The sequence below is a fragment of the Pogoniulus pusillus genome, chromosome 32 (genome assembly GCF_015220805.1).
Source record: "Pogoniulus pusillus isolate bPogPus1 chromosome 32, bPogPus1.pri, whole genome shotgun sequence".
NCBI lineage: Eukaryota > Metazoa > Chordata > Aves > Piciformes > Lybiidae > Pogoniulus > Pogoniulus pusillus.
This window is the reverse complement of record NC_087295.1, coordinates 1162186-1189268: the sequence shown is the minus strand read 5'-3', so window position 1 is coordinate 1189268 and position 27083 is coordinate 1162186. Positions and strand designations below refer to the sequence as shown.

General features: G+C 48.3%; 1 protein-coding gene across 1 annotated transcript in view; it reads left to right on the top strand.

Annotated features, from left to right (window-relative positions):
- The window catches only part of ULK4 (unc-51 like kinase 4), a 114746-nt gene that overhangs the window by 22295 nt on the left and 65368 nt on the right, over positions 1-27083 (top strand). The window contains exons 19-31 of the mRNA XM_064169733.1: positions 1160-1243; positions 2623-2784; positions 5967-6149; positions 8241-8368; positions 10745-10878; positions 13728-13849; positions 14507-14563; positions 17295-17346; positions 17452-17546; positions 21954-22005; positions 22106-22229; positions 23473-23565; positions 26623-26671. Of these exons, the coding sequence (XP_064025803.1) occupies positions 1160-1243; positions 2623-2784; positions 5967-6149; positions 8241-8368; positions 10745-10878; positions 13728-13849; positions 14507-14563; positions 17295-17346; positions 17452-17546; positions 21954-22005; positions 22106-22229; positions 23473-23565; positions 26623-26671 (1335 nt within the window). The remainder of the gene's footprint in view (positions 1-1159; positions 1244-2622; positions 2785-5966; positions 6150-8240; positions 8369-10744; positions 10879-13727; positions 13850-14506; positions 14564-17294; positions 17347-17451; positions 17547-21953; positions 22006-22105; positions 22230-23472; positions 23566-26622; positions 26672-27083) is intronic.

Genomic DNA, 27083 nt, shown 5'->3' with positions numbered 1-27083 from the left:
CCAGGTGGGGTTGGGCTCTGCTGCCAGGCACCCAGGGACAGAACAAGGCAACAGAGCCTCAAGCTGTGCCAGGGCAGGTCTAGGCTGGATGTTAGGAGGAAGTTGTTGTCAGAGAGAGTGATTGGCATTGGAATGGGCTGCCCAGGCAGGTGGTGGAGTGGCTGTGCCTGGAGGTGTTGAGGCAAAGCCTGGCTGGGGCACTGAGTGCCATGGTCTGGTTGCTTGGCCAGGGCTGGGTGCTAGGTTGGGCTGGCTGAGCTTGGAGGTCTCTTCCCACCTGGTTGATTCTATGTATCCCCACCTTGACCAGCCAATGCTTTGTTAAAAACAACTAATTACTGTCTGTCATTTATCACTTTCTCTGATGAGAGTGGCTGCTTTTTTTCTGAAGTTGGTGGCAGTATCTCTGTGTTCCTGGCCTAGGTTTGCAGGTAGTTTTAGTTAAAGCTTGATGGTAGGCAGGTATCCTCTTTAAAACTTGAAGCATTCCAGTAGGCTGCTTTGCTGTGGGACTGACTTCTAGTGGCAGAGGCAAAGCCCTGATTCAACTAGCAGTGAGTTAGCCTCTCCAACAGGGAACTCATAGAATGGGTTAGGTTGGAAGGGACCTCAGGGATCATCCAATTCCAACTGTGGAAATATCTATAAGGATGTTGGAACAGCATTGATTGAAGGCTACACCAGAAACTCTTTCACTAAACACTTTGTATCTCCTTGTCTAACTTTGTTGGGTTTTTGCCCAAAGTTAACTTAGTTTAGTAGCCAGACAAAAGGAATTTCATTCCTTAGGGGTAACAAAATCACACTTGAAGAGGAGCACTGCTGCTCTTCATGACTGGCTGTCCAGTTATCACACTGACTGGGAGTGATGCAGGAGCATGTTTGTGTGTGTGTGAATTAGAATGAATCAGTGAAACCCAGAAACCTGAGGGCAGAGCTCTGGACTTTGGAGACTACTTAAGCAAGGTAAATCATACCAATTTCTGTGCTGTGGATGAAATAACATTAAGTAGTGATACTGCCCTGGAGTTGCATCTAGCAGATGTTCATCTGAGGTGTGTGCAATGTCAGCCTTGTTAAGACTCTGTTACCCATCTTACCTGACTGAGATGATTGTGGGTTTCTGATCTAATGATCTGTGCTATTGGCTTCATTTCAGGAGGAAAAAAGGGGGCACCCCAGAGAGTGCTGGGTCGTTCCTTCCACTGCTTACACCATGATACTGAGGAGTCTTCGGGAAGGGGTAAGGCTCTTTGTGTCCTCAGTGGGATTTCTCCCCCGTGTTGGCCCTTCAGGCCCTGTGTAGGGGTTGTAGCCTGCAGCACTGCAGTTCCTTGTCAACCAAGTGTTGCTCTTGAATGTCAGTAGTCGTGGTAAGACCATCAGCTAAGCAGGAGAGCAATGCAAAACACAGTGTTGGTCTCTGTGTGTTCAACACTTGCAGTGCTGCTTTGCAGAGGGATATTAAAATGGAACTTGTTTTTTGGGTGGAGGGTAGGAAATGCAAATGACTGATCACAGATATGGAATGTGTTAATGCTCTGCCTTTCCTCTGAGGGATGTGCTGACCATTGGTACTACTTGTTGCAGTTTGGGCTTTGTGCAAGCTTTGCTTTCTCTTTGGAAGTGGCTGCTGTGCAGGTGTTGGGAAGTGGATTTTTCTCCTGCTGCATTGTTGGCATTCCTCTGAGGCTGAGCAGTACCATGGAGCTTGCTTCAGCCCACACATGTGCTGTGCTGGAGTCTTTATTCTTCAGAGTGATGACTTAGCTGCGCTAAGGGAAGGGAAGAGAAGCACAGGTGGAGTTCCAGGTTGTAGAATGCAAAAGGACTGAGTGGAGGGCTTAGTTACTGCTTGTGTGAGACCACTGACTGCAGTTTTGGCCAAGGCAGAAAACGTGTTGGATGTTGCTGGGTGGGAGGAAAGCATGAGAGAGACTTGAGAGCAGCCTTCCAGTACCCAAAGAGGGCTTCAAGAAGGCTGCAAAGGGACTGTTTGCCAAGGCCTGCAGAGATAGGATGAGAGGCCAAAGGTTTGAAATTAGAAAGGAGGAGATTTAGATTGGGTGTGAGGAACAAGTTTTGCACCATGAGGGTGCTGGAACACCCTCATGGTGCAGAACTTGTTGTCCAGGCAGGTGGTTGAGGCCCCATCTCTGAAGATACTGAAGGTCAGGCTGCACAAGGCTCTGAGCAACCTGCTGTAGTGGACTATGTCCCTGCTAGCTGCAGGGGGGTTGGTCTAGGTGACCCTTGGAAGTTCCCTTCCAACCCAATCCATTCAATATCTGAGAGCTGGGGGTCAGGAGGGAGGGGACAGGCTCTGCTCAATTGCTCCCTGGGATAGGACAAGCAGCAATGGGTGTAAGCTGCAGCACAGGAGGTTCCAAGTCAACACAAGGGGGAAAGGGTCCCAGAGCCCTGGCACAGGCTGCCCAGAGAGGCTGTGGAGTCTCCTGCTCTAGAGCTGTTCAAGGCCTGTCTGGCTGTGTTCCTGTGTGACCTGAGCTAGGTTGTATGGCCCTGCTCTGGCAGGGGGGTTGAACTTGATAATCTCTTTGGGTCCCTTCTGACCCCTGATACCCTGTGAGCCTGTGATTTGCTTTCCTCTCCCTCCTCTAGGAAGACAGGGTGGTGAACCACTTGGCAGCAAAGATCGTTGAAAACGTTTGCACAGCTCTCTCCTGCCATGCACAGGGATTTGTGACAGGGGAGATTGGGCCTGTGCTGTGGTCTCTTTTCACACATGCCACAGAGGACTCCCTGAAGATAACTGCTGTTTCGGTAAGGCATTTCCTTTTGTGCAGGCATCCTTTTTGAGGTGCATTCTGGCTGCTTTGGGCATGGCTTTTTATTATTCTCTCCCTTTTTCTCTGTCTGGGTCACTTGGCACTGCATGCATTAGTGTTGAGGGCAGTGTTTCAAAGGGATGACTAAGTTGGGTGTGCACACTGAGTTTTGCTGAGGCAAAAATGTCTTCACCTTGTGCAGATCTGCAGCATAGATGTACCTATGGAAGCACAAGCAAGAAAATAGCTGCTCCCAACTAACATTTTCTTCCTGTAATGGCAGTGGGCTTGCAGGAGATCACACTTTTCTCTTGAGCAGTTACTTCCAGCATGACTAAAACTCAGTAAGGCTTGCTCCAGACTAGCAGGTAGGAGAGCTTTGACTGAAAGCAGCAGTGAAGGGAACTGCAACAGTGAGTGAGATCTTAAGGGGGCCTACAAGAAAGCTGGGGAGGGACTTCTTAGGCTGTCAGGTAGTGATAGGACTGAGGGGAATGGAACAAAGCTGGAAATGGGGAGCTTCAGCCTGGATGTTAGGAAGAAGTTCTTCAGCATGAGGGTGGTGAGAGCCTGGAATGGGTTGACCAGGGAGGTGGTGGAAGCCTCATCCCTGGCGGTGTTTAAGGCCAGGCTGGATGAAGCTCTGGCAGCCTGCTCTAGTGTGAGATGCCCCTGCCCATGGCAGGGGGGTTTGAACTGGATGATTCTTGAGGTCCCTTCCAACCCTGAGTTGCTGTCTGGTTTACTTTCACACTCTTGGTGCTGCTGTTTTCTTGGTCTTCATAGTAGCAACTGCTATCCACATGGCTGATTCCATCTTCTTCCAGACACATGCAAGTGTGTTTCTTGATTTGTCTCTCACAGTTTTGGGGATCATGTCCTTTTATTGATGAAGTTTAATCATTTTGTGCCACATCTGAAGTGAATTGGACAAGGAAGCTTCCAGAGTAGGATACACCAAGGTGGCACTCTGAGCCTTCCTCTGCTTTGAACTGGAAACACTAACAGGAGAGTGAGCTTCATTCACTGATTCAGTACTCCATGCCTGACAGAAGTCCTGGCTGTGTGCTCATGCTGCTGAGTTGTTTGGGTATATCATCTGAGCTTTAGGGGGAAAAGGGCCAATCAGTATTGAAATATAGCAGAGCTCTTTGACCAGCTGAAGCTTCTTGGCATTTCAGTGCCAGGCTAACGTTTGAAGTAAATTACTGCTGTATTCTCCAGCTGCTTTGTGCTGCCCAATTTCTACCTTCATTAAACTGTAGAGATGTGTAGGCATCTCTGTTTGACATGACCACATGAGTTGAGATCCTCTCTGGCCTGCTGTATTTCATTATGCAACCATCCCTGCCTCCTTTGAGTGTGCCCCTAAGGACTGGCTCTTGACTGACATCTAGATTCACAGGTGAGAACACTTCCCGTGTCAGATCTTCACCTGCAGCTTGCAGGCTGCCTGCAGAGTAGCTCAGCAGTGAGGCACTGTGGGGTTTTGCTTGATTATTTTAATAAATAATAAAACTATATCAAGGAGATTCTGTCTTCAGTCTCTGGAGTCAGGAAATGACACTGTCCCTTGGCCTGCCTGTCAGAGGTGGCAAATGGGGACTGTGTCTCGCTGCTGCTGCTGGCTTTGGAGTCCAACATGCCTCGGGTAAATATCACAGGCTTTGCCTGTAGGGAGGTTCTATCTTTTTGTACTTTTCCTAGACTCAGAGAAGAAGTAATTGTGTAGGATGGCAGTGACATTGAAAAGCTCAAGTGGGAAGAATTTTTTTTTTCCACTGTGCTGAAAATTTTTGGAGTGTTTTTTTTTGTAATCATTTTAAAATGTGATTTGTGAGAGGTAGCTGCTTCTGCTAGAGCCACTTCAGTGCAAGCTCAGCACTGCCTTTGGAGGGTCTGCCTTGCTTTTTCTTCTCACATAATTGGTGCTGAGTAGCTGTTCAGAGACTTGGGTGTTGCAGACACAGGAATGCTTTGCTGCTCAGACAGCAGAACAGAGGGCACCCTGAGAGGATCAGTCTTGTCCAGCCACCTTATGGCTTACACGATCAAAGGGCAATGGATAGGCCATAGATGGTCTTAGAATAACTCAAGTTGGGTGAAACTGGTGAGGATCATGATGATAGTGTTGGAGCTGCTGGAAGAAAAGGTGCAAGTTAAGTCTGTGCAGAGAACAAGGCTAAGAAAAGCTGATTCTGGGAGAGGCTGTGTCCGTGTCCCTGCCCTCCCCGTGGTCACCTGCTGTTCCAGGACTGCTGCTGAGAGGTGGTGGTGTGAGCTCTGCTCTTACATCTGCTCATCACTGGCTCCTCATTCTTGCTCCACCACCTTTTGATCTGACTCTGGGTGTTCTCTGCAGATACTGGATCTGCTGGAGTGATTTAGGTCACTTTGTCTGCTGTCCTCTGTTAAACTCTGTCTTCTGCTTTTCTGCTGCAGTGCTGGTTTCACTCTAGCAGCAGACTGTGTCACTCTGTGACAGGCAAGCTCATGGGGGTTTAAAGCTTCTCCCCTTGGCTGTTGATGGGCTGGATTGTTTCCAAAGTGGCAGCATGATCCTAGAAGGCAGCTGTGTCTGTCTTACCTGGTTTGCATGGAGGTGGCTTGTGGCTGTGGTCACCTTTGCTCCTAAATCAGCTTTTGGAGAACAGTTTACATCTTTACTATACCAAACACTGTTCCTAGACAGGGATCTAGATCTGAAGATAGACTTTAGATTGCGAACTGCTACTTACCAGATCATGGTCCACAAGCAGAGAGAGAGAAGGAAGATGCCCACCTGTAAGGGTGAGCAGAACTTGTGGTGTGTGTCAGCTATGTTCTCTGCTGCCTGTGCTTTCTAGTCCAGTGCCACCTGATGCTACCTACCTCCATGCTGATCAGGAGCTCAAGCATGGACTGTGCTGCTCCATCATCAGTGTCCTCTAGCAGAGGAGAGTGCTGTGACTCTTGGCTGCTGCTGTTCCAAACAGTCCAGTTTAGCCAATTGCTACTGAGAAGCATTCCAGGTCTCCAGAAATAAAAAGTCCATTCCTGTAGTTTGTCTTATAAAGAAAACTGTATGAGTTCTCTCTAGTCCTAAACTACTCGGAGGAGTCACCACCTGCTTTTATTTTCTTTCTGTAGTAATCCCAGGAGATAATGGACTTGTGGGTTTTTGTTGTCCCTTTGTAGGCTTTATGCAGAGTAACTCGCCGCTCGCCTAATGCTTTCCAGAGTGTCATTGAAAGAGTGGGATTGACAGCCATCCTCACTGCCTTACTGAATGGATTGTGCAGAGTTCAGCAGGACCTGCTCACCATGTTTTCAGCACTCTTGGCATGTGGGGTGCACCTGCAGAGGCTGGTTCAAGAAAAGGTTTGGTTTCAGATTGATGTTCGTCCGCTGGGATCGAGTTTTTCACTAATGGGAAGTTGGAGCTGGTTCTGCCACTGGGTTTGTGCGTTCAGATTGCTTGACTCAGTGACATGCATCTGAATAGCAGGAAATAAATGTGTTTATTTGGTTTGGTTAAAGTCCAGATAAGGAGGTGGATGGGCTTTTTGTCTTCCTGAAAGATCTTCAGGAGCTCTTACTAATGGATCTATAAATTGCTGCTGCAGCTGGAGTTCAATCAATTCACAAACTCCAGCCTGGCCGTAGCTGGTAATGGCCCTGAGGAAAAACAATGAGGAATGCATGAGGACAGCTCTGTGACATCTCTCTTAGGCATTTAAAAGAGAAAATAATGAGTGTCTGTACTGAATCTGAAGCTGTGCTGTATGCTCTCCTTAAAGCACCTTAGGCCAATTTGGGAGTGAAACATCTTGCAGAAATTAGCATTTTAATAACTTGGGGTTTTCTTTTGAGTGCCACTAAATAAAACTGCTGCTTCTGACTTCTGGCTAATAGCATTTTCACAAGAGAGGATGAAAAGCTTTCTGCTTTGATCACCAAATTATTCTGCTCAGAACAATAATTTTTATGGGGTTTTGGCAGTCAGTCTGCACAATTCATAAACAGAAGTAATCCTCCCCTGCTTGGGAAGCATAAAAATGACAAAGAAGCTGGGAACTCTGGCTTGTGCTTTCGTTTAGGTCCTGTGTGCTGTAACCTGGGAGGCATCTTCACTCTAGCAGTCCATTAGGCTGCAGTTGAGAGCTGGGGTTGGTTTCCATATGCACAGTTGTAGCAATGGTGTCTAAATTAAAAGACAATCTTCATTTTCTCTACCCATCTCTTCCTGCAGCCAGGCCAGAGTTGTTCTCTCCCCAGAAGTAATTTCTGTGCCTTGTCAGAACTGCCAGTGTGTTTTTGAAATGTGTCAGCTGGCCTTGAAGCTTTCATCACTGTGCCACTTAGAGGTGGCCAAGTGTCCTGTGATGTCAGTGTCTGATGGAGCACACAGCTGTGAGGTGGTGGGACAGGCAGAGGAAGGCATTCAAACAGTACTCACTTGGCCGTGCCAAGCGTGCGGCTGCAGCCTGCTGTGTGCTCTGAAACCTCTCTCGTTGATGCAGCACTACTAAAAGCAGTCCCTTGCTGATACTGCACTTCATGAGTGTATAGACTGGTTTGGGTTGAAAGGCACCTTAAAGGTCATCTCATTCCAACTCTCTGCCATGGGCAGGGACACCTCCCACTAGCCCAGATTGCCTCATCCAACCTGTCCTCGAACGCCTGCAGGGAGGGGGTAGGGACAGCCTCTCTGGGCAATCTCTGCAGTGTCTCCCCACCTTCACTCTTAAGAATACCTTCCTGATCTCCAGCCTAAATCTGCCCTACTCAAGCTTAAAGCCATTCCCTCTCACCCTGTCACTACAGGCCCTTGTAAAAAGGGTGTTAGGAGGAAGTTGTTGGCAGAGAGAGTGATTGGCATTGGAATGGGCTGCCCAGGGAGGTGGTGGAGTCGCCATGCCTGGAGGTGTTGAAGCCAAGCCTGGCTGGGGCACTTAGTGCTATGGTCTGGTTGGTTGGCCAGGGCTGGGTGCTAGGTTGGACTGACTGAGCTTGGAGGTCTCTTCCAACCTGGCTGGGCCTATGGAGAAGTCCCTTCCCAGCTTTCATTGTTGGTAATCAACTTTGTGACAGTGAGGTTGCCTTTCAGTTATTCTGTCTGCAAAAGAGAATTTGGATCATACTCAGAACAGGAATTTAAACTCTGTGCAGATGCAGGCAGATCCTGAACACCTCTTTGTGGTGACACTCCCTGGAGAACCCAGCTCCAGTGTTTAAAGGCAATTTGTGTTGATGAGGCCCTTTGTGCTCAGCCTAACTTTTGGATAGAGCCAATTGGCTCAGTTTAAATTCTGGCTTGGGTTTTAATTCTGATTTTTAATTAATTTTTTTTTTCCCACAATTGACATAAAAAGTACCTCACTAATGCCCATGAACAGCAGATTTTGTGTACAGTGTTGAAATAAAGTACAGCTAAACTAAACAGGAATGTTTGTGTTTGTTTCCACCAAGGATTTTGTGACTGCTGTAACTCGGTTACTCGAAAGTCCTTCGGCTTTTATTCGAGCAAAAGCCTTTCTGGTCCTGCTGCAAGTTCTGATTCATAACAGAGAGATGCTGCTACTCACTTGTCAAGCAAGGTAAGGTGAGAATGGAAGGTGATTGTTTATCTCGATCTCCTTGGCACAGTTGAGTGAGGGTAAGGTGGGTTGTAGTGTTCCTTGATAATGGTGGATAGGTCAGGGCCCTGGTCCTGCAGAGCACCTTCTTGGGTAGCTTTTGCTTAGATAAATCAGCAAGTCTGTGTTTGGTGGAAAGAGACAATTCTTAGGGTACAGCTTTGTGTGTTGTTTGTGAGTGCTGCAGCTCTGTTCTGTACAGTTGAGGCAGTTTAAATGTTGTTTTCATACTTCTGTAAGAGAGCAGTGATTTTAAGAAGGGTATGGAAAAAAGATAATACTGAAGCACATTCTAAACACCCACAGCTTGGATTTCACTCCCCAGTTGACTGCTGATCCTTTGCACAGGAGCCCTAGTGAGTTGTGATGGTTTTGGAGTTACCTGCCCCCAGTGAAATGACCCAGACTAGACTCAGCCAGCTGGAAGTTAAGGACTGAAGCTTTCTATTCACAGCTGAGCACAATATATGAGCAGATGTGTACAATGTAGTACAGATGTTTACAGTTACATACAAGTTAAAGGTAATAGAGAAACACAGCAGCCCTCCCAGAAACCAGAGTGCTCAGGAGGAGCTCCCAACCACCCTTCCACCTTCTTTCCAGCCTCTACTCTTATCCCAGAACCTGCCTTACGTGCAAGGTGAGTTGAGAGGCTTGGCCAAGGGGTTTAGAAGGAAAATGATTAGTTGGGTTACACAGATCAAAGCAGAGCAGCAGAAGCCCAGGGAGAAAAACAGAGACACAGACAGACTCTCATCTGTGTTTGTGTCCTTGTTTTTATACATCTCAGCAAGCCTATGAGTGAAGTAGACATCAGCATTTTTTTCCTCTTCACAGCCTACAATCTATTTTTTTTCTCATTAAAATATTCCAATTAGCCTCAAACCAGCACAGGAGTGAAGGCAAAACAAAGATGTCAATATTATGCTCCTAAAGGGAAGTGTGACCTCTCTGTTCAAATGAGCATTTTAAACTGTTGTCTGAGGCATTCTGTTACAAGTGTGTTATTAAAGCAAGCTCTTGTAAGTTAGCTGGTGCCTACTGACTCAGTTAGCAGAGCTGGCTATGACAAATGCCCTTCTGCAGAGCTGCACAGCACTGGCCAGTTGGAAAGCAAGCACTGGGTTTGTCTGCAGGATCTTTGAACACCAGATTTCTAGAGGAAAGAATGATGGTTTGGGCATTACCCACCCCCAACTCTTCTGAAATCACCCAGGCTAGACTCAGCTGGCTGGAAGTTGAGGGATGAAGCTTTCTGTTCACAGCTTAGCACAAGATACAAGCAGAGAAATACAATATACTACAGATAGTTACAGCTCTATACAGAAACATGCAAGTTAAAAGTAATACAGAAACACAGTACCCCTCCCAGAAATCAGAGTGCCCAGACCAGAGTCTGCCTTATGTGCAAGGTCAGGTTGGAGGAATGGCAAGGGAGGTTAGAAGCAGAATTAGTTGGGTTACACAGCAAAAGCCCAGGGAGGAGAGCACAGGCACTGACTCCAACAGATAGAGACTCTCACACTGTCTTATCTATGTTTGTGTCCTTGTTTTTATCCATCTCAGCAAGCCTGTGAGTGCAGCAGACATCCCCATTCTTTCCTTTTCACGGCCTAGCATCTAATTTTTCTCATGAAACTATTGCAGCTAGCCTCACAGTAGCACAGAAAGGCTGGGCTGACCTTTATCTCTTTCAGCATGGCCGTGCTGACTGGTGCTAACACTCTGCTAGCCTGGGAGCCCACTTGTGGAGTATGATTTTCCTTGACTGAGAGATTGATCTCTTGTTACATTGGTTTCAGTGATTCTTGCTTTTGGAATTCTTACATGTTGGGAATTCATGTCTTGAGTTTTTTGCTTATCAAATACTTCAGAGTGGATTTAAAGATCAGCCTCTGTCCAAGTCTGTAGAGGAATGCACTCCTTTACTCCATCATATAGCCACTGAAACCCATTACCTTGCACTCAGAGCAGCCCAGCCTTTTGTTCCTTGGCTCAGTCATTGGTGTTACTTTAATCCATTGACTTGAAAGGGGAAGTCCAAAATTTCAGCAAAATGATGGAACCAAAACTAATGTATCTCTGAAGATGCTCGAGGTGATGCTGGACAGGGCTCTGGGCAACCTGCTCTAGTGGAGGATGTCCCTGCTGGCTGCAGAGGGGCTGGACTGGATGAGCTTTGGAGGTCCCTTCCAACCCAGACTGTTCTGTCATTCTGTATCATCTTGATTGGAGCTGCAGATCCTGGGAAAGTCTGTTTCAGCAGGCTTTATGAGATATGGTGTCCTCTTCTTCTCTTCTTCTGAGGGGTAATGTTCTGCACTTCCTTCAATGCAGGCTGGTGATGTACATTGAAAGAGACAGCAGAAAAGCCGCATCAGGAGGGGAGCAGCAAGGCAGCAGCCAGTACCTGTCACAGTGCCTGGATCTCCTCATCTGTCACATCGTGCAGGAGCTGCCAGGAGCCCTAGGTAAGTTCAGGTGGTTAACTGAACCTATCTGACCCATTCATACTCCCTTGAGAAGCAGATATTTGCTTACACATAGAGGTGATAAGGCTCTATTGTCTCGTTAGGGCAAGCTTGCATCACATCAGCTTCACACAGAGTTTCAGTGCTCAGATGTTTGTGGTTTGTAATACCTGATTTTCATCTTCTACATTGTTGCTGGAGTACTAAAATGGAAATGGTAGCAGCAGAAAGGTCAGGAGACCTGCTGTTGTAAGAGAAACTTCACCTCCCATGTCAGTACAGATCTTTGTCCTGCTACAAATACCTCATCTCTTTTCTTTCCCCTACCTAAATATCAGCTTTGCATATTGACTACAGTTCAGAGTTTGGAAGTCTCTCAGACTGGAAGTGTTGGAGGCAGAAATTCACCTCCTGCTGTCTCTATGTGCTATATGCAACTAATACAAGGGGTCCTGGTTTTTAACTCACAACCTGACCTCAGACACATAGCTCTGATCATTAAAACACATCAGATGTTTTCATATGTGTTTTGTGGTTGCTTTTTACTGCAGATGTACTCTTTGAGAGCATTTCTGGCAACTTGATACATCAGGCATAATTGTTGCTGGGAATATGCCAAAGGAGCATATACTGCTTCAGGAGGTGAAAGGGTTGGGATCCTGAGAAAACACAACCAGATTTTGTTCTGCTTCAGGAGGTGAAGGGGTTGGGATCCTGAGAAATAGTAACCAGATTTTGTTCTGCTTCAGGAGGTGAAAGAGTTGGGATCCTGAGAAATAGTAACCAGATTTTGTTCTGCTTCAGGAGGTGAAGGGCTTGGGATCCTGAGAAATAGTAACCAGATTTTGTTCTGCTTCAGGAGGTGAAGGGGTTGGGATCCTGAGAAATAGTAACCAGATTTTGTTCTGCTTCAGGAGGTGAAGGGGTTGGGATCCTGAGAAATTCTAAGCAGCTTTGCAAACTGGAGGAGTTGAAGCAGTTTAAATGATTTAGAGTTAACTCTAGCTGGCTTTTTCAATATGCATTTCTGCAAGCTCCTTACTGCTTCCATCTTCTTCCACCAGATGTAGCTATAAACCAAACAAAGTTAACAAGCTGAAGAAATTTGCCTGAAACAGTATTTGAATAAATTCAACTTGGTCACTTTTGTGAGGAATTCTAAAATTTCAGTTGTCATAGGTGAAGAAAAAATATTTCTGCTCTTAACCTAATGGCTTAGATTCTGCTAAAAAATAGCAGTTTCTGTCAACTGTAAAACTGTCAAATGTGCTCCTTCTGTGGGCCTTAAAGCTTAGAGCAGGTTGCTCAGTGAAGTTATTGTCACTACCCACAGAGAGGCGTTGGTGGATCGCAGTGGTGTGAGTCATTCTAAATCAGAAGCTCTTGCTGAAACCCCAATGTTTTGCTGTCTGTGTTTGGAGAGGTTCAGGCAAGGCCTTCTTAAGCAGCACATGGTAGAATGAGGCAAATTCTTGTGGGTAGGTATTTTCACAACCTACTCTAGTGCCAGGCTTCTTCATTTGTGCTGCACAGGAGCAGAAGGACAGCATGGGTATTGTGCAACGTCAGTGTACTCTGGAACTCGCTCTGAAAGCAGAGTTCTTTTCTGCTGTGGAAGTCATTAAAATGCCAAATCTCCTTCTGGCCTTGGGATTCCCTTGTGCAGCATTTTGCCCAGCTCTCTCCTTAGGGGGAAGGATACAGTGAGGGGCCTTTCAAGGCAGGATTTGGCCTTTGAGACTTTCAGACTATAGGGGACAGAGTTTCCCATCTTCACATACGAGCTGTGGCTGTTCTCCATGCAGCAGAGGTCTTGCCTTCCTGAGCCAGTGCAGCACAAATGCTCCTTGGTTTGTTGATGTCTCTTCTGCAGTGTGAAGTGGAATTCTTGCTGTTGCAGGTAATCTTTTTTTGCCTCGTGGTGTCTGAGGTTTGTAACAGAGGCAGCTAAGTTTTCCCACTGACCTGCTGCTGCTAGCTCTGTAGGGAGATATAGCAACTCCCCTTCTTTTAGCTGACCTGGGGCACTCACTGCTAAGCTTGTGGATGAGGATGGCAAAGCTGGCAGCTCCTGGCTTGGACAGATTCATTCTGAGATGAGTCAAGAACTGGCTGTTGGGCCAGGCCCAGAGACTGGTGGTGATTGGCATTGGAATGGGCTGCCCAGGGAGGTGGTGGAGTGGCCGTGGCTGGAGGTGTTGAAGCCAAGCCTGGGGCACTTAGTGCCATGGTCTGGTTGGTTGGACAGGGCTGGGTGCTAGGCTGGATGAGCTTGGAGGTCCCTTCTAACCTGGCTGATTGTATAATGTGTGAACACATGGCTGGTGGAGGGATCTATGGACTTAAATGGGAGGGAGGATGTCTCTTTCTTTCTTCCAACAGTACTATGCTGCTTGAGCATTTCGTTACTCTACTTACTGTGAGTTCAGCTCTTGGCCTGCTGTAAGTCTTTTGCTGTTTATTTCCCTGGGAATAGAATAACACCCATAGAATTTCTAGAGTATAAACCCCTGTGCTTCTCTGACCACCTAAAGCCAGTGTAAGTGCACCCTGCCAAGAGAGGTAGGTCCATCTTTGCTTCTACAGCTGCCTTGCGTTGCTCTCTCCAACCTCTTGCCAGAGGTCACTTTTGTGTGCCTGTCTGTAGCCAGAGCAGGAAACTGGCTTGCCTGAACACTGAGCTGGGACACTGCTGGATCAACCTGGTTTGTTCCTTAGTGCCAGGAATGCTACTTCTGGCAGGAGGGAGCAGACACGACTGAAGAGTGGACGCTGTAACAGAGATGGTTTATATGTCCTTTGCTACTGTTCAGTCACCTCATCTCAGCCTGAAATGTTGTTTCCTGCAGGTGACCTTCTCGTTGCCATAACCAATGTCTGTGGCCACAAGCACCCATCAGCGGTCCAGGCCAAACAGCTGAAGCCCTGCCTGCCCCTGATGCCTGTAATGCTGCATCTTGTGACATCCCAGGTAGTCTGTTTTTCTTTTTTCCTTACCAAAAGATGTGAAGATGTTAAAGGATGAACTTTTGTCGTTTCCCAACCCCTAACTTCTGCTCATGATTCAGCCTGGAGAAGAGTAGGCTCCAGGCAGATCTAACAGCAGCCTGCCAGTAGCCCTGAAGGGGCTGCAAGAAGGCTGCAGAGGGATTGTCTGCAAAGGCCTGCAGGGACAGGATGAGGGCAGTGGTGTGAAATGAGAGCAGAGCAGACTGAGACTGGATGTGAGGAACAAGTTCTGCACCATGAGGGTGCTGGAACACTGCAACAAGTTTTCCAGGAAGGTGCTTGAGGCTCCATCCCTGGAGATACTCAGACTGGACAATGTTAAGAGCAACCTGCTCTGGTGGAGGATGTCCCTGCTGAGTGCAGGAGGCTGGACTGGATGACCTCTGGAGGTTCCTTCCAGCCCAAACCACTCTGTGGTTCTATTAATGTCTACTCTGCTGCTGAGCATTCCAGCTGTGTAACAGCATGCAAGATGTCAGCCCTATTTTGGGCCTTGTGAGACACCTCCAATGCTAAAAGCAAATCCATTCTTTTGCTCTGGTTTTCTAAATACATCATTTACTTTATCTGCTCATGAGACATGCATGGAATTGATTCACCTTCTCCTCAATTCCCATAGGTATTTTGTCACCAGATAGTCACAGAGGATTTTCTCTTCAACTATGGGACCTTACTTGTGAGTATAACCATCCTGTACTCAGCTGTGGGGAGGCTGCACCTGTCTGATGAACCAGCAATTTCCTGCACTCTGTATTCACAGAGTGGCTTAGGTTGTAAGAGACCTCAAAGCTCAGCCAGTCCCAACCCCCTGCCATAGGCAGGGACACCTCCCGCTAGAACAGGTTGCTCAAGGCCTCATCCACCTCCAGGGAGGGAGCATCTACAACCTCCCTGGGCAACCTGTGCCAGTGTCTCACTGTACTGTGTGGCAGAAAAGTTTAGCTCTAAGTTAGAGGGTTTCTAGCATGTGATGCCAGCTTTTTAGGAGTAGGAGTGTAAAATTAGTGAGGATCTAACCTTTACTTAGAATCATAGAACCAAGCAGGTTGGAAGAGAGCTCCAAGCTCAGCCAGCCCAACCTAGCACCCAGCCCTGGCCAATCAAAGAGACCATGGCACTAAGTGCCTCATCCAGGCTTTTCTTGATCTTGAAGAATTCTTTCCTTTCTATGACCTTTTTCTTCTTGTCAGGACTCTTACACTGTTTTAATCATAGAATCAAGCAGGTTGGAAGAGAGCTTCACGATTCTCTTTCCTGCTTTTTGCCCTGTCTGCATGGAACTAGACCATCCAGGAGCTTCATTCTCCTCTTTCAGTTCATGCACCGAGCAGTGTACCTGAAAATGAAAATCATGACAAACGTGAGCCCATTTTCTGTGGCTGTGTTATGAGGTGGCTAACACAGTTATTTCTGGAAGAGTGAGGCTCCATTCTAGCAGGCAGCAGTCTCCTCCAGATTTTGGTGTTTAGCAGCACTCCCACTGCCATCTCTAAAAGGACATTAGATCATCTGCTTGTACCTCTTTGAAGTGCTGTGCTGTAATTGAGGCCTCGAAGATGTTAGGCAGTCAGTCCTTCAGGGGTTCTGTTTGGCTGGGGTTTTCTGATTTATTAAAGCCCATCTTGCTCTCCACAGTCAGATGCTCAGGAGTGGAAGGATGTGTGCTTCCTATCTGGAAGGAGAAGAGGAGTTATTTTCCTCTAACTTGTTCACTGAGAATTCTTTTTTTCCATGCTGCTTTGAAGTTATTTCCATCATCACTGTAATTTTCAGTGCTGTTGTGCAGAGAAATGCAGAGGGAATGGGGACAGAGCTTTCATGTTTTCATGTGAGCTGCAGTGTGTGGGAGGACAGCCTATGCCCCATAGGCAAAGCTAATAGGCTCCTGCTGGAGTTCGTGGGGTGCAAGCTCACCTGGAGGGGTTGGTTGAAAAACCCACGTTGTTGTTTGGGGGTTTTAACCAAAACCTCTTCCTCTTGGGTTCCTAATATGAGGTTAAAGAAAGAAGCATAAAGACCCCAAACTGGTTTTGCACCAACTGTATTCATTTTTGCTTTTGAGACTACAGTGAGGTGTGAAACTTGCTTAATTGAGGTTAATTAAAGAGTCATTTTCTTCAAATGGTAAAGTCTTTTAAATGGAAGCAGTTGTTTCTTACAACAACCTCCATTAACTTACTTAGGCTGGAGAGTGGAAAGAAATTCCTCCCAGTGAGAGTGGTGAGACACTTGCACAGGTTGCCCAGGGAGGTTGTGGCTGCCCCCTCCCTGGAGGTCTTCAAGGTCAAGTTGGATGAGGCTTTGAGCAACCTGTTCTACACACATGTGTCCCTGCCAGTGGTGGTGGGGGGGTTTCAACTAGATGATCTTTTGGGTCTCTTGTGAGCCAAACCATTCCATGATTGCATTCTATGGCACAGAAATGGTTAGAAATCCATGACAGAAGAATCCTTCAAGTTTTCTGACTTATTAAAAGCTAATCCATGCAGATGCTGCTGCCAATTTAATACATATTAATCGACTGCCAATTGCTCATGGAGCATGAAACAAGCATCACTTTCTTAAAGCTTTACATAACATCAATAGATATGTGTGAAAGTTGCAAATGAGCAGGATGCTTATCCATGGCAGATTCTGTGTGTCAAATACTGCCTGGCTGAAAAAAGAGCATGCTGGAAACTCTGGGGGGGATTCTTCCTTCAGCAAATGCTAATAAGCTGTGCCTTTTGGGTCCCCTGTGAAATAAACAGCTGTGCTTAGAGAAGTAAAGGCAAAAGAATGACATCAAGATGAAGAGGCAGCAGATTCGTGGTTGTAATTGCATAATACCTGCTTCACCTGGGGTTGTGTTCTGTTGTCCTCAAAATGGTGGCTGGTGGAGGGGCTTTTGAACAGAAGGGTTTGCCTTCTCTGGGCCCTCCTGTGTGGGACTGTATCCAGTGCATGGGAGGTGTGCAGGAGGATCAAAAAGATGTCACAAATAACAGAGGATTGCATTGTCTGGAGCATCTTTCTCTTCTCAGTGAGTTACTTTACCAGAGCCATGTCCAAGGGGTCTGTAGCTAAAAGTCTTCTGAGAGATGACAGTTTGCTGTTAACAATGAAGACATTTAATTGCTGCCTGTTCAGCTGGCAAGGCTTTCACTGCTGACATCAGTCAGAGGAATCCTCCTGACTGCACTCCAAGTGTCCAGCAGCATTAGAGACTGGCAGAACTCTAACAGCTGGGTCGTTAGTGCTTTCAGTCTTTCATGCCTTCATTACTGGGACAGTCTTTGCTAATGTGGCTGCAGGAACATTTTGCATTTACAGTCCCTTCAAGCATTGAAGGTTGCAGTTTTTCAGTGATTGCACTTCTTCAGCTTTGTCTCTAGAGCTTTTTAACATCAGTGATGTTTCCTCTGTAGGATTTCATCAGGTCCATAGATTCAGGAGAAACAAACTTGGATGGAGCCATAGGTAAGGTAACCTAGATGAATGGTGCAGTGCTTTCCTCTGCAGGCATTGCAGCTGGTGCATTTGCTGAAGAGATGTGATTTTGTTTCTCATTTCTTTTACCAATAGGGCAAGCTGCCTCTGAAGACTTCATTAAGACTACTTTATCAACCTTTGAAGCAGTAACAGAGCATCCCAGCTTGTTGACATCGCATCGCTTGATTGTGAGTTTGGCAACAAATGAAGTAGCTGCAGGCTAATTGGCCCAATTCCATTGATAAATAGGATGTTGGGAAGACACAGAAACTCCCTAAAGTATGGCTTGGTGTGGGCTGTGGCTCTGTCTGGCAGGAAAAATCTTCATTCTTTATAGGGATGCTTAGTTTTGCAAGGAGCAGCAAGGCATTCAGACTCAGCTTACTGTATTTAGTTGAGGTAGCAGAGGGTGAGTGAGGAGGGCTTAGAGTTTAGCCACAGCAGCTCTTGAACTTGCTCTCAGTTAATCCTTGGTCAGTGCTGGCACAGTGCTGTTTGCCACCTCTGTCAGTGCCATGGGCAGAGCAATCAGTGCACCCTCAGCAAGTATGCAGGTGGCACTCAGCTGTGTGGCTCAGTTGACTTGCTGGAGGGCAGGGGTCCAGCCAGAGGGACCTGGGCAGGCTGCAGAGCTGTGCCCAGGCTAACCTCATGGCATTCAACAAGGCCAAGTGTAAATTCCTGCGCCTGGGTGGGTGCAACCCCAAGCACAGCTCCAGGCTGGGTGGGGAATGGCTGAGAGCAGCCTGAGGAAACCCTGTGCTGGGCTGCAGCAAGAGCAGTGTGGGCAGCAGGGCAAGGGAGGGGATTCTGCCCCTTGGCTCTGCTCTCCTCACACCCCACCTGCAGTCCTGGGGGCAGTTCTGGAGCCCCAACACAAGCAGGACATGGAAGTGTTGGAGCCAGTGCAGAGGAGGCCACCAAGATGCTGAGAGGGCTGCAGCAGCTCTGCTGTGAGGACAGGCTGAGAGAGTTTGGGCTCTGCAGCCTGGAGAAGAGAAGGCTTGGAGGAGACCTTGAAGTGGCCTTCCAGTATCTGAAGGGGGCTACAGGAGGGCTGGGGAGGGACTATTGACAAGGTCTTGTAATGCCAGGAGGAGGAATGGGTTTGAAGTGGCAGGGGGGAGATTGCAAGTGGATGTTAGGCAAGGGTTCTTTGCAGTGAGGGTGGTGAGACACTGGCACAGGTTGCCCAGGGAGGTTGTGGCTGCTCCCTCCCTGGAGGTGTTCAAGGCCAGGTTGGATGAGGTCTTGAGCAACCTGTTCTAGTAGGAGGTGTCCCTGCCTATAGCAGGGGCTTGGAGCTGGAGGTGCTTTGAGGTCCCTTCCAACCTAACCCATTCTGTGATTATTTCAATCTGTCTTCAGCCTCGAAGCAAGTCTGTAACAACTTTAGTTGTTGTTATCTGGGGAGGATAACCCCAGGCACCAGTGCAGACTGGGACTCATCCTGCTGGGAAGCAGCTCCCTGGGGAAAGACCTTAGAGTCCCAGTGGACAGCAAGTTCTCCGTGGGACAGCAATGTGCCCTTGTGGCCAAGAGGGCCAACAGCGTCCTGGGCTGCATTAAGAACAGTGTGGCCAGCAGGGCTAGGGAGGGTCTTCCCCCTCTCTGCTCTGCCCTGCTGAGGCCACACCTGGAATACCGTGTCCAGTTTTGGGGCTCTCCAATTCTAGAGAGACAGGGACCTGCTGCAGAGAGTCCAGCTGAGGCTGTGAGGATGAGTGGGGAACTTGAGCATCTCTGCTCTGAAGGGAGACTGAGAGCCCTGGGGCTGGTTAGTCTGGAGAAGGCTGAGAGGGGATCTGATCCATGTGTACAAGTATCTCAGGAGTGGGGGTCAGGCTCTTTTTGGTGGTGCCCAGTGACAGGACAAGGAACAGTACAAGCTGGAACACAGGAGGTGCCAGCTCGATGTGAGGAAACACTTCTGGATGGTCAGAATAATACAGAACTGGAGCAGGCTGCCCAGAGAGGTTGTGGGGCCTCCTCCTCTGGAGGCTTTCCAAACCCACCTGAGTGTGTTCCTGGGGGATCCTGCTTTGGCAGAGTGGTTGGGCTGGATGATCTCTGGAGGTCCCTTCCAACCCCTAATGTTCTTGAAGGTTTGTTGATTTTCCCTGTGTGCCAGTCAGCCCCCAAGCCACTGCATTATTGCTGCTGCTGCTCTAGCACCACCTCCCTTTTAAAAGGACTGATGTTGCCTCTGTGGGTTGCCAGTGTGTGTCCCACTGACAGAAATATCTTCCCTTCTTTATGGAGGTCCATCAGCTTTGAGTGAGTTTGCAGTGCCTTGTGTCAGCAGGTGAGATAAAATCCACCTCCTTGTTTCAACTGCGCTGGGCTGGGGATTTTCCCCTGCAAAAACTGCTCCAAGGAGACAGCTCCCTTTACAGCTCCTTCCCCTGCTCCCACCCCCACAGTCAGCAGGTGGGAATGGCAGTTGTCATTCTCTCATCCCTTCGTAGCAGGAGGTGAGTTTTATTGAGGTATCTGAGCTGCTGGGGCACCATTTACTACTTCAGGCATGTTTGGACAGTTGTAGGTGGTCACTGAAATCCACCTGAGCACCTCAGTTCATCTCATGTAGCCAGGGATGAGGCTTTCTGCCTGTCCCTTTCATGTACATGTGTGGCACATGCAGATTCACAGATTGCTTTGGACCCTCAAAGGTCATCTGCAGTCAGAGACACCTCTGACTAGATCAGACTGCCCTGCCTGGGGCCACAGAAACGCCCAGCATGGCAAAGCCCCTCAGGATCACCAAGTCCAACCTATATCCCTGCTCTACAGGATTCACCTTAAACCATTATCCCTTAGCACCACATCCAAACGACCCTTAAACATCATAGAATCAGCCAGGGTGGAAGAGAGCTCCAAGCTCAGCCAGTCCAACCTAGCACCCAGCCCTGGCCAATCAACCAGACCATGGCACTAAGTGCCCCAACCAGGCTTGGCTTCAACACCTCCAGCCACAGCCACTCCACCACCTCCCTGGGCAGCTCATTCCAGTGCCTGACCACTCTCTCCCTAAAAGCATTTTCCTGATGTCCAATCTAAACCTCCCCAGCCTCAGCTTGAGGCTGTTTCCCTTGTCCTGTCTCCAGTTACCTGTGAGAAGAGCCCAGCAGCAGCCTCTCCAGTGTCCCCTCAGGTAGTTGTAGACAGCAACGGGGTCTAATCCTGACAGCAAGGTCTGACCTTGAATGTCTCCACGGATGAGGTCTCAACCCTGGGCAACCTGTTCCAGCTTTTGACCACTCTGATTAAAAAGAACTTCTTCCTGCTGTCCAACCCCAATCTACCCTGCTCTAGCTCAAAACCACTGCCCCTTAAAGCAGGTATTTATTGGCATGTATGGAATTCTCTCCTTGTCAGTCAGCAGCTTGGCCTTTTTTGAGAGAGGAAAATCTATTGCTTTCCTCATTTTCCTTGCTAACAGCTCTCCCTCCTTGCAGAGAGCCTCCCTGACACTGGCAAATAGCCATGGAGACACCAAATCCCATGGAGGAATTGCTTTGTGTTTGGTGTGTTGAAATCCAGACGTTGTCCACTGTAATTAATAATCTCTAACCACATCTGCCACCAGTGGTGCAGGCAGTAATTAGTTTAATACTATTTACCAAGTCTAGTGTGCTAATTATCCTGGGATGTACAGCACACATTACTTGAGAGGAGAGTGGTACTTCATCTCCTGTGCTGCACACAGAATGTTTCACAGTTGCTGCTCCTCAGGGGATAGCTTCTGGCTGCTGCTGCCTGAGCGCAGCTGGAAGCCACCAGCAGAAGTACAGCACCCACTGCAACCTGCTGAGGCTTCAAGAGCTGAAGCCAGGCATGCTCGAGTTTCCAGATCAACATTTCAGTGTAAGAATGGTTAATAGGAAGCTCTTTTACTGGAGAGAAATGTGTAGCCTAAGCTGATCTCTGAAGCCTGCACTGCTCAGTCTAAGTTGGTTACAGGCAGAGTTATGGAGCAGGTAGGGGAAGGTCAAAACCTCCTCGAGAGGATGTGATTTTTTTCTGCTGCAACTGTGACATTGCTTTAGGAGTCTCTAATCAGAAAGTGCATTTCTAATAAGGATCATAGAATCAAGCAGGTTGGAAGAGAGCTCCAAGCTCATCCAGCCCAACCTAGCACCCAGCCCTGGCCAACCAACCAGACCATGGCACTAAGTGCCCCAGCCAGGCTTGGCTTCAACACCTCCAGCCACAGAGACTCCACCACCTCCCTGGGCAGCCCATTCCAATGCCAATCACTCTCTCTGCCAACAACTTCCTCCTCACATCCAGCCTAGACCTGCTTGAGACTGTGTCCCCTTGTTCTGTTGCTGGCTGCCTGGCAGCAGAGCCCAACCCCACCTGGCTACAGCCTCTTTTTGGAGGTCTTTTCCAACCCAAGCCATTCTGTGATCACCAGAACTGCTGTCCAGCTGAGGCCAAAGGTGTGCTGTGCTCTGTAGGTGGCTTATGTCTGGATTTCCATGAGCACTCCTCTGTAAGGGCTCTGGCAGCAGAACAGACACAGATGCTGGTGTAGCTCTGTTTTTCCCTCTGCCTCTAATCTGGGCCATCTCTTCCTCGCTCTGGTTTAGGTGGCAGGCCGTATCCTCCCACCACTGGTTGCTCTGGTGCACAGTCAGAATGGTGAGTGTGTGCCCACAGCAACTCTGCTTTCCCTGAGCCCCACAAGCTGTTTTGATTAATCTTCAGTGTGGTCACATTCTTGGCCCCTTCTGTTTTCCAGTGGAATGGAGACTCTTCAGCCTGCAGTTGCTTTCAGAAACCACATCAGTGCTGTTAAGCGGCGAGGTCATGGCTGAGGAGCACAGCAGCCTCCTGTGTCTCATCAGAGATTCGTTGCTGCCTCGGTAAGTGCGAGGCTGCTCCTGCGGGGGGTGACTCGATCCGGAGCCGCTTGCACAGGGACTCGTTTTAACCCCCCGGGCTGTGGTGAAACGGCAGGGGGAGGAGAGGAACTGCACTTGGCTGCTGCCGGAGCCTCTGCTCAGTGTCTCTCCTCTAGCTTTATTTAGCACTTCCATGCACAACCCTAACACAGCTTCTGTCTGCTGCTCTCTCCTGAAGCTCTGCTTCTGGCTGCTCTTGGAGCTAAACAAGTTACCCCTGGATCTTGGGCTGTGGTTTAAATACTCCCCTTTGTTCCACTGGTTGCTCTGCTGCCCTAAGCAGCAGGAAAAACCTTTCAGCAGAGGAGGTGAAACTCCAGCCACATGTGGCCTGGAGCTTCATTGATGTGATTTCTGGTCAAATGAGGCCTGTCACTTCAAACTGAGTTAGAGGTGAGCATGAAGATAGTTCACACATGGGCTGATGACATCTGTGAGTGGAGGGGAGGGAAGCATGGACACAAGATGAGTACAGTAACAAGTCGTTGTTTGTCTTCCACATGACACACAATCAGAGTCAGGGGCTGGAAGGGACCTCCAGAGATCATCCACTCCACCCCCCTGCCAGAGCAGGATCACTCAGGGCAGGTCACACAGGAATGCATTCAGGCAGGTTTGGAAAGTCTCCAGAGAAGGAGGCTCCAGAACCTCTCTGGGCAGCCTGCTGCAGGGCCTGGCACCCTCACAGTGAAAAGGTTTTTCCTTATGTTCACATAAAGCCTTCTCTGCTCCAGCTTGCCCCCAGTGGCCCTTGTCCTGTCTGTGGCCACCCCTGAGCAATGCCTGGCTCTGTCCTCCTGCCACTGCCCTGCACATGTTTATCACAGCACTGAGGGCAGCCCTCAGGCTCCTCTGCTCCCAGCCCCAGCTCCCTCAGCCTGGCCTCACAGGAGGTGTTCCACTGCCTGCAGCAGCTTTCTGACTCTGCATTGAACTCTTTCAAGCAGTCCTCTGAAGCCCTTCTTGAACTGAGGATCCCAACCACACCCCCTCCAATACACCCCTGCCTGGCTCTGTGTGAGGCAGAAGTACCTGGGGTTAGCAAGCAGTGCTCCCTCTGGTGAGGTTATAAAGGCACTCATTTGTGTAAACATTTCACCTGCTCAGCATCTTCCCCAGTTAATCCATCTAGATGTGAAACTGACCCAGGAAACAGAGGTTTGCTGCCTCTGCATGCCATGTAACTGTCTTCATTTTCCATCAGGTATGATCAGCTTCTGATGGCTCCAGATCCTGTACCACTCTATGCTCTGAAACTGCTGGTGGCCCTGACTAAACACTGCCCAGCTGCTGTGAGGTGAGACAGCAACACTTTCTGTCCTGTTCTGGGTTCTTTCTGGTTTGATTTTCTTCCATTAGCTCTCACTGCTACACCCAAGAGATTTGGAAACCAAATCCCCTGAGGAGCATTTGTTGTAGGTCTTTTGTGGCAGTTTTGTATGGTGCTGAGTTATTGTAATATGCATTTAGCCAATGAAACTGTAGAGGCAAAGTCAGAAGAACTTGAACATAGTCATAAAAGCTTGAAAAGAGTTGATGGGAAAAGTGCCCTGCAAGCAGGCTGCAGAGGGACTGTTTGCAGTGGCCTGCAGGGACAGGATGAGGACAATGGTTTGAAATGAGGGCAGAGCAGATTGAGCTGGGATGTGAGAAAAAGTTCTGTACCAGGAGGGTGCTGGAGCACTGCGACAGGTTGCCCAGGGAGGTAGTTGGGACCCCATCCCTGGAGATATCGAGGTCAGGCTGAACAAGGCTTTGAGCATCCTGTGCTAGTGGAGAATGTCCCTGCTGACTGCAGGGGGCTTGAACTTGATGACTTGTCATAGAATCATAAAATCAAGCAGGCTGGAAGAGAGCTCCAAGCTCAGACAGCCCAACCTAGCACCCAGCCCTAGCCAATCAACCAGACCATGGCACTAAGTGCCCCAGCCAGGCTTGGCTTCAACACCTCCAGCCACAGCCACTCCACCACCTCCCTGGGCAGCCCATTCCAATGCCAATCACTCTCTCTGCCAACAACTTCCTCCTCACATCCAGCCTAGACCTGCCCTGGCACAGCTTGAGGCTGTGTCCCCTTGTTCTGTTGCTGGGTGCCTGGCAGCAGAGCCCAACCCCACCTGGCTACAGCCTCCTTTTGGAGGTCTTCTCCAACCCAAGCCATTCTGTGATCATCAGAACTGCTGTCCAGCTGAGGACACAGGTGTGCTGTGCCTGTGAAAGGTTTAGAGCAGTCAATCACTTTGAAGCTGGACAGGTTTTTCAGTTCCTAGATACTGACAGTTGTGTTTGGTGTAGGTGCATTCAGCCTGTTGAGAAGTGCCTGGCTTTCTCTTTCTTCTTGACACAAGATTTAGGCTGTGGTGGGGAAAAAACAACCATGGCATAGAACTTAAACTGCGTTTGTTGATCCCGGCCAGGCAGCATCTCTCACATGTGCAGACAGAGCTGTGCTGCTTTCTGGCTCTGCCAGGAGTTGTTGCACTCCCCATTGTGTCCAGTGTCTGGTAGTGTTATGGCTAAGAAGCCATCATGAGTGCCACACTCTGCCTCTGCCTGAAATGAGCACAAGATTTAAGGCAGCAACAACGCCAAAGAAGCCCTAAGGAAGGAAATTTGTTTTCCCACTGTTTTCATTGAGAAAAATGCAAACATCCTCTCTTAATCTTTTGTGATGCTACTTGGAACAGTACTTGAATACACTCAGTAGTCTAAACATGAATTAGGAAATGGAGTGATTTAAAATGGTTGGAATACAGCAAATGTACTTAATTGTGTTTTCATGGCACAGAGGCTGCTCGTGCTGAAGGAATTGATGGATTGTGCAGGACAGCTTTCTGCTCTTAGAGTTAGCCCACAGATGGTCCAGAGCTTTAAGAATCACCACAGCTATTTCTGTGGCTTGCTGGGTGGTACAGCAGCACTTTTCCTCTGCATAAAGAATCCTCTTTACTTGAGGAGCATGCATGTGACGATGTGCTCACTGTAGGTAGATCCTGGGTGCCCACACATCCTCCTGGTCTGCTTGCAGCAGGCAGCAGTTCTCTTCTCTTCTCTTCATATTTAGCTGTGGAACTGGATGTAAACATTGCTAACTGAAAATATACTGGAAAGAGAACTAACTGAACTAATTGTCAGTGTTAGTGTATCCTGTACTGCTATTTAGGGACAGGCTGGCAGGCTGCAGATTCTTACACTTGCAGCTGTTCTGTTTCTACAACTACCTGCAGGGAGGCTGTAGCCAGGTGGGGTTGGACTCTTCTGCCAGGCACCCAGCAACAGAACAAGGGGACACAGCCTCAAGCTGTGTCAGGGGAGGTCTGTGCTGGATGTTAGGAGGAAGTTGTTGTCAGAGAGAGTGGTTGGCATTGGAATGGGCTGCCCAGGGAGGTGGTGGAGTCTCTGTGGCTGGAGATGTTGAAGCCAAGCCTGGCTGGGGCACTTAGTGCCATGGTCTGGTTGGTTGGGCAGGGCTGGGTGCTAGGTTGGGCTGGATGAGCTTGGAGCTCTCTTCCAACCTGGCTGATTCTCTGTCTTCCTGTCCCTCTTTTTGAGTTGATGTGAATGTCCTGGCTTCTGTTACTGTACTACATCAATTGGCTCTTCTGAAATATTTCACTCTTGTAAGGCACTTTCTGGTGAGCTGTTGCAGAAAACCTGTGCCAGGTCATGGTTCTGACCTTGCTTCTTGGCTGAGGTTGTGAACTGCAGCTGTGTGTTCTGTTTGCATGCTCTTTGTTGCCTGACTTGCATTTAGTCAGAGGCAGAAAGAGAAACACTCACAGCTGCAGGCTGGTTTGTATGGGTTACTGAAATAGGCATTTTTGGTTGCAAGGAGGAGAAACAGTAAAGGAAACAGAGGAGCTGAGGGGAGTGTGGGGTCTGGTATCAGCAGTACCGGTACTTACCCGGAAGGACTCCTGGAATGCCGTGTGTCAGCTAATAGCTCTGCTGCTGAGGGGCACAGCACTGTGATTCCTTTCTAGGGCAGTGGCCAGAGTTCATTACTGCAAGGCAGCTCTGGCAGTCTGGTCATGTACTGCCTGTAATGCTAATCACAGGTTTTGATGTAGAACACAGCTCCTCACTGTCTCATTTTGCAGAGGTGCCCCCTGAGTAGAGAAATTAGCCACTAACCTGAAACCTCTCGTTTTGTGCCTTCTTTCCTGTTGCTGATCAGTTGCTGCATGTCTGAGTGTTAAAAATATGAGGCTCCTGTTTGATCTTGCTGCTAGGTCAGCTGTTGGAAATTGTCTCCTTCTGAGGTTCACAGGTCTACAGCTTGGGGGTATTGGAGGTGTTGAATAAGAATTTGCTTCCTCTCTTCTGAAACTAATCTTCAAATATGTTTTTGCAGCCTTCTGGAAGAAGTCTCTCTCTTTCCAGTTCTGTTCCAAGTCATCTTGGTAAGGATATCATTTTCTCTCTCTATTCCAATGGCTCAGTATCCTATCTCCCAAATCATGTCACACCAGCAAGTTTTGGGAGCTGTGTAGCTAAAATAATGTGATGTTGCTGAACTGAAATGGAACAGTGTAGCCTGTGCAAGCAGGCAGTTACCCAGTTCTCACCAGCTCATCTACTGGACAGAAGGGTTCTTGTGTAAGATAAAGACTTCTTTGTTTGAACCACAGAAGAATCTGGAAAAAATACAGTTAAGGAGCTTGATCTGTGGTTGGAACTTTCTCTTTGCTCAACCCAAGCAAGGACTGCTGTGGAGCTTGTCTTTTATTTCACAGTATCAAACTGAAGCTTGATCCTGTTGGCATGATAATGTCAGTTCCTACCATGTGCTTGTAGAGTTTCAGCACAGAGTGC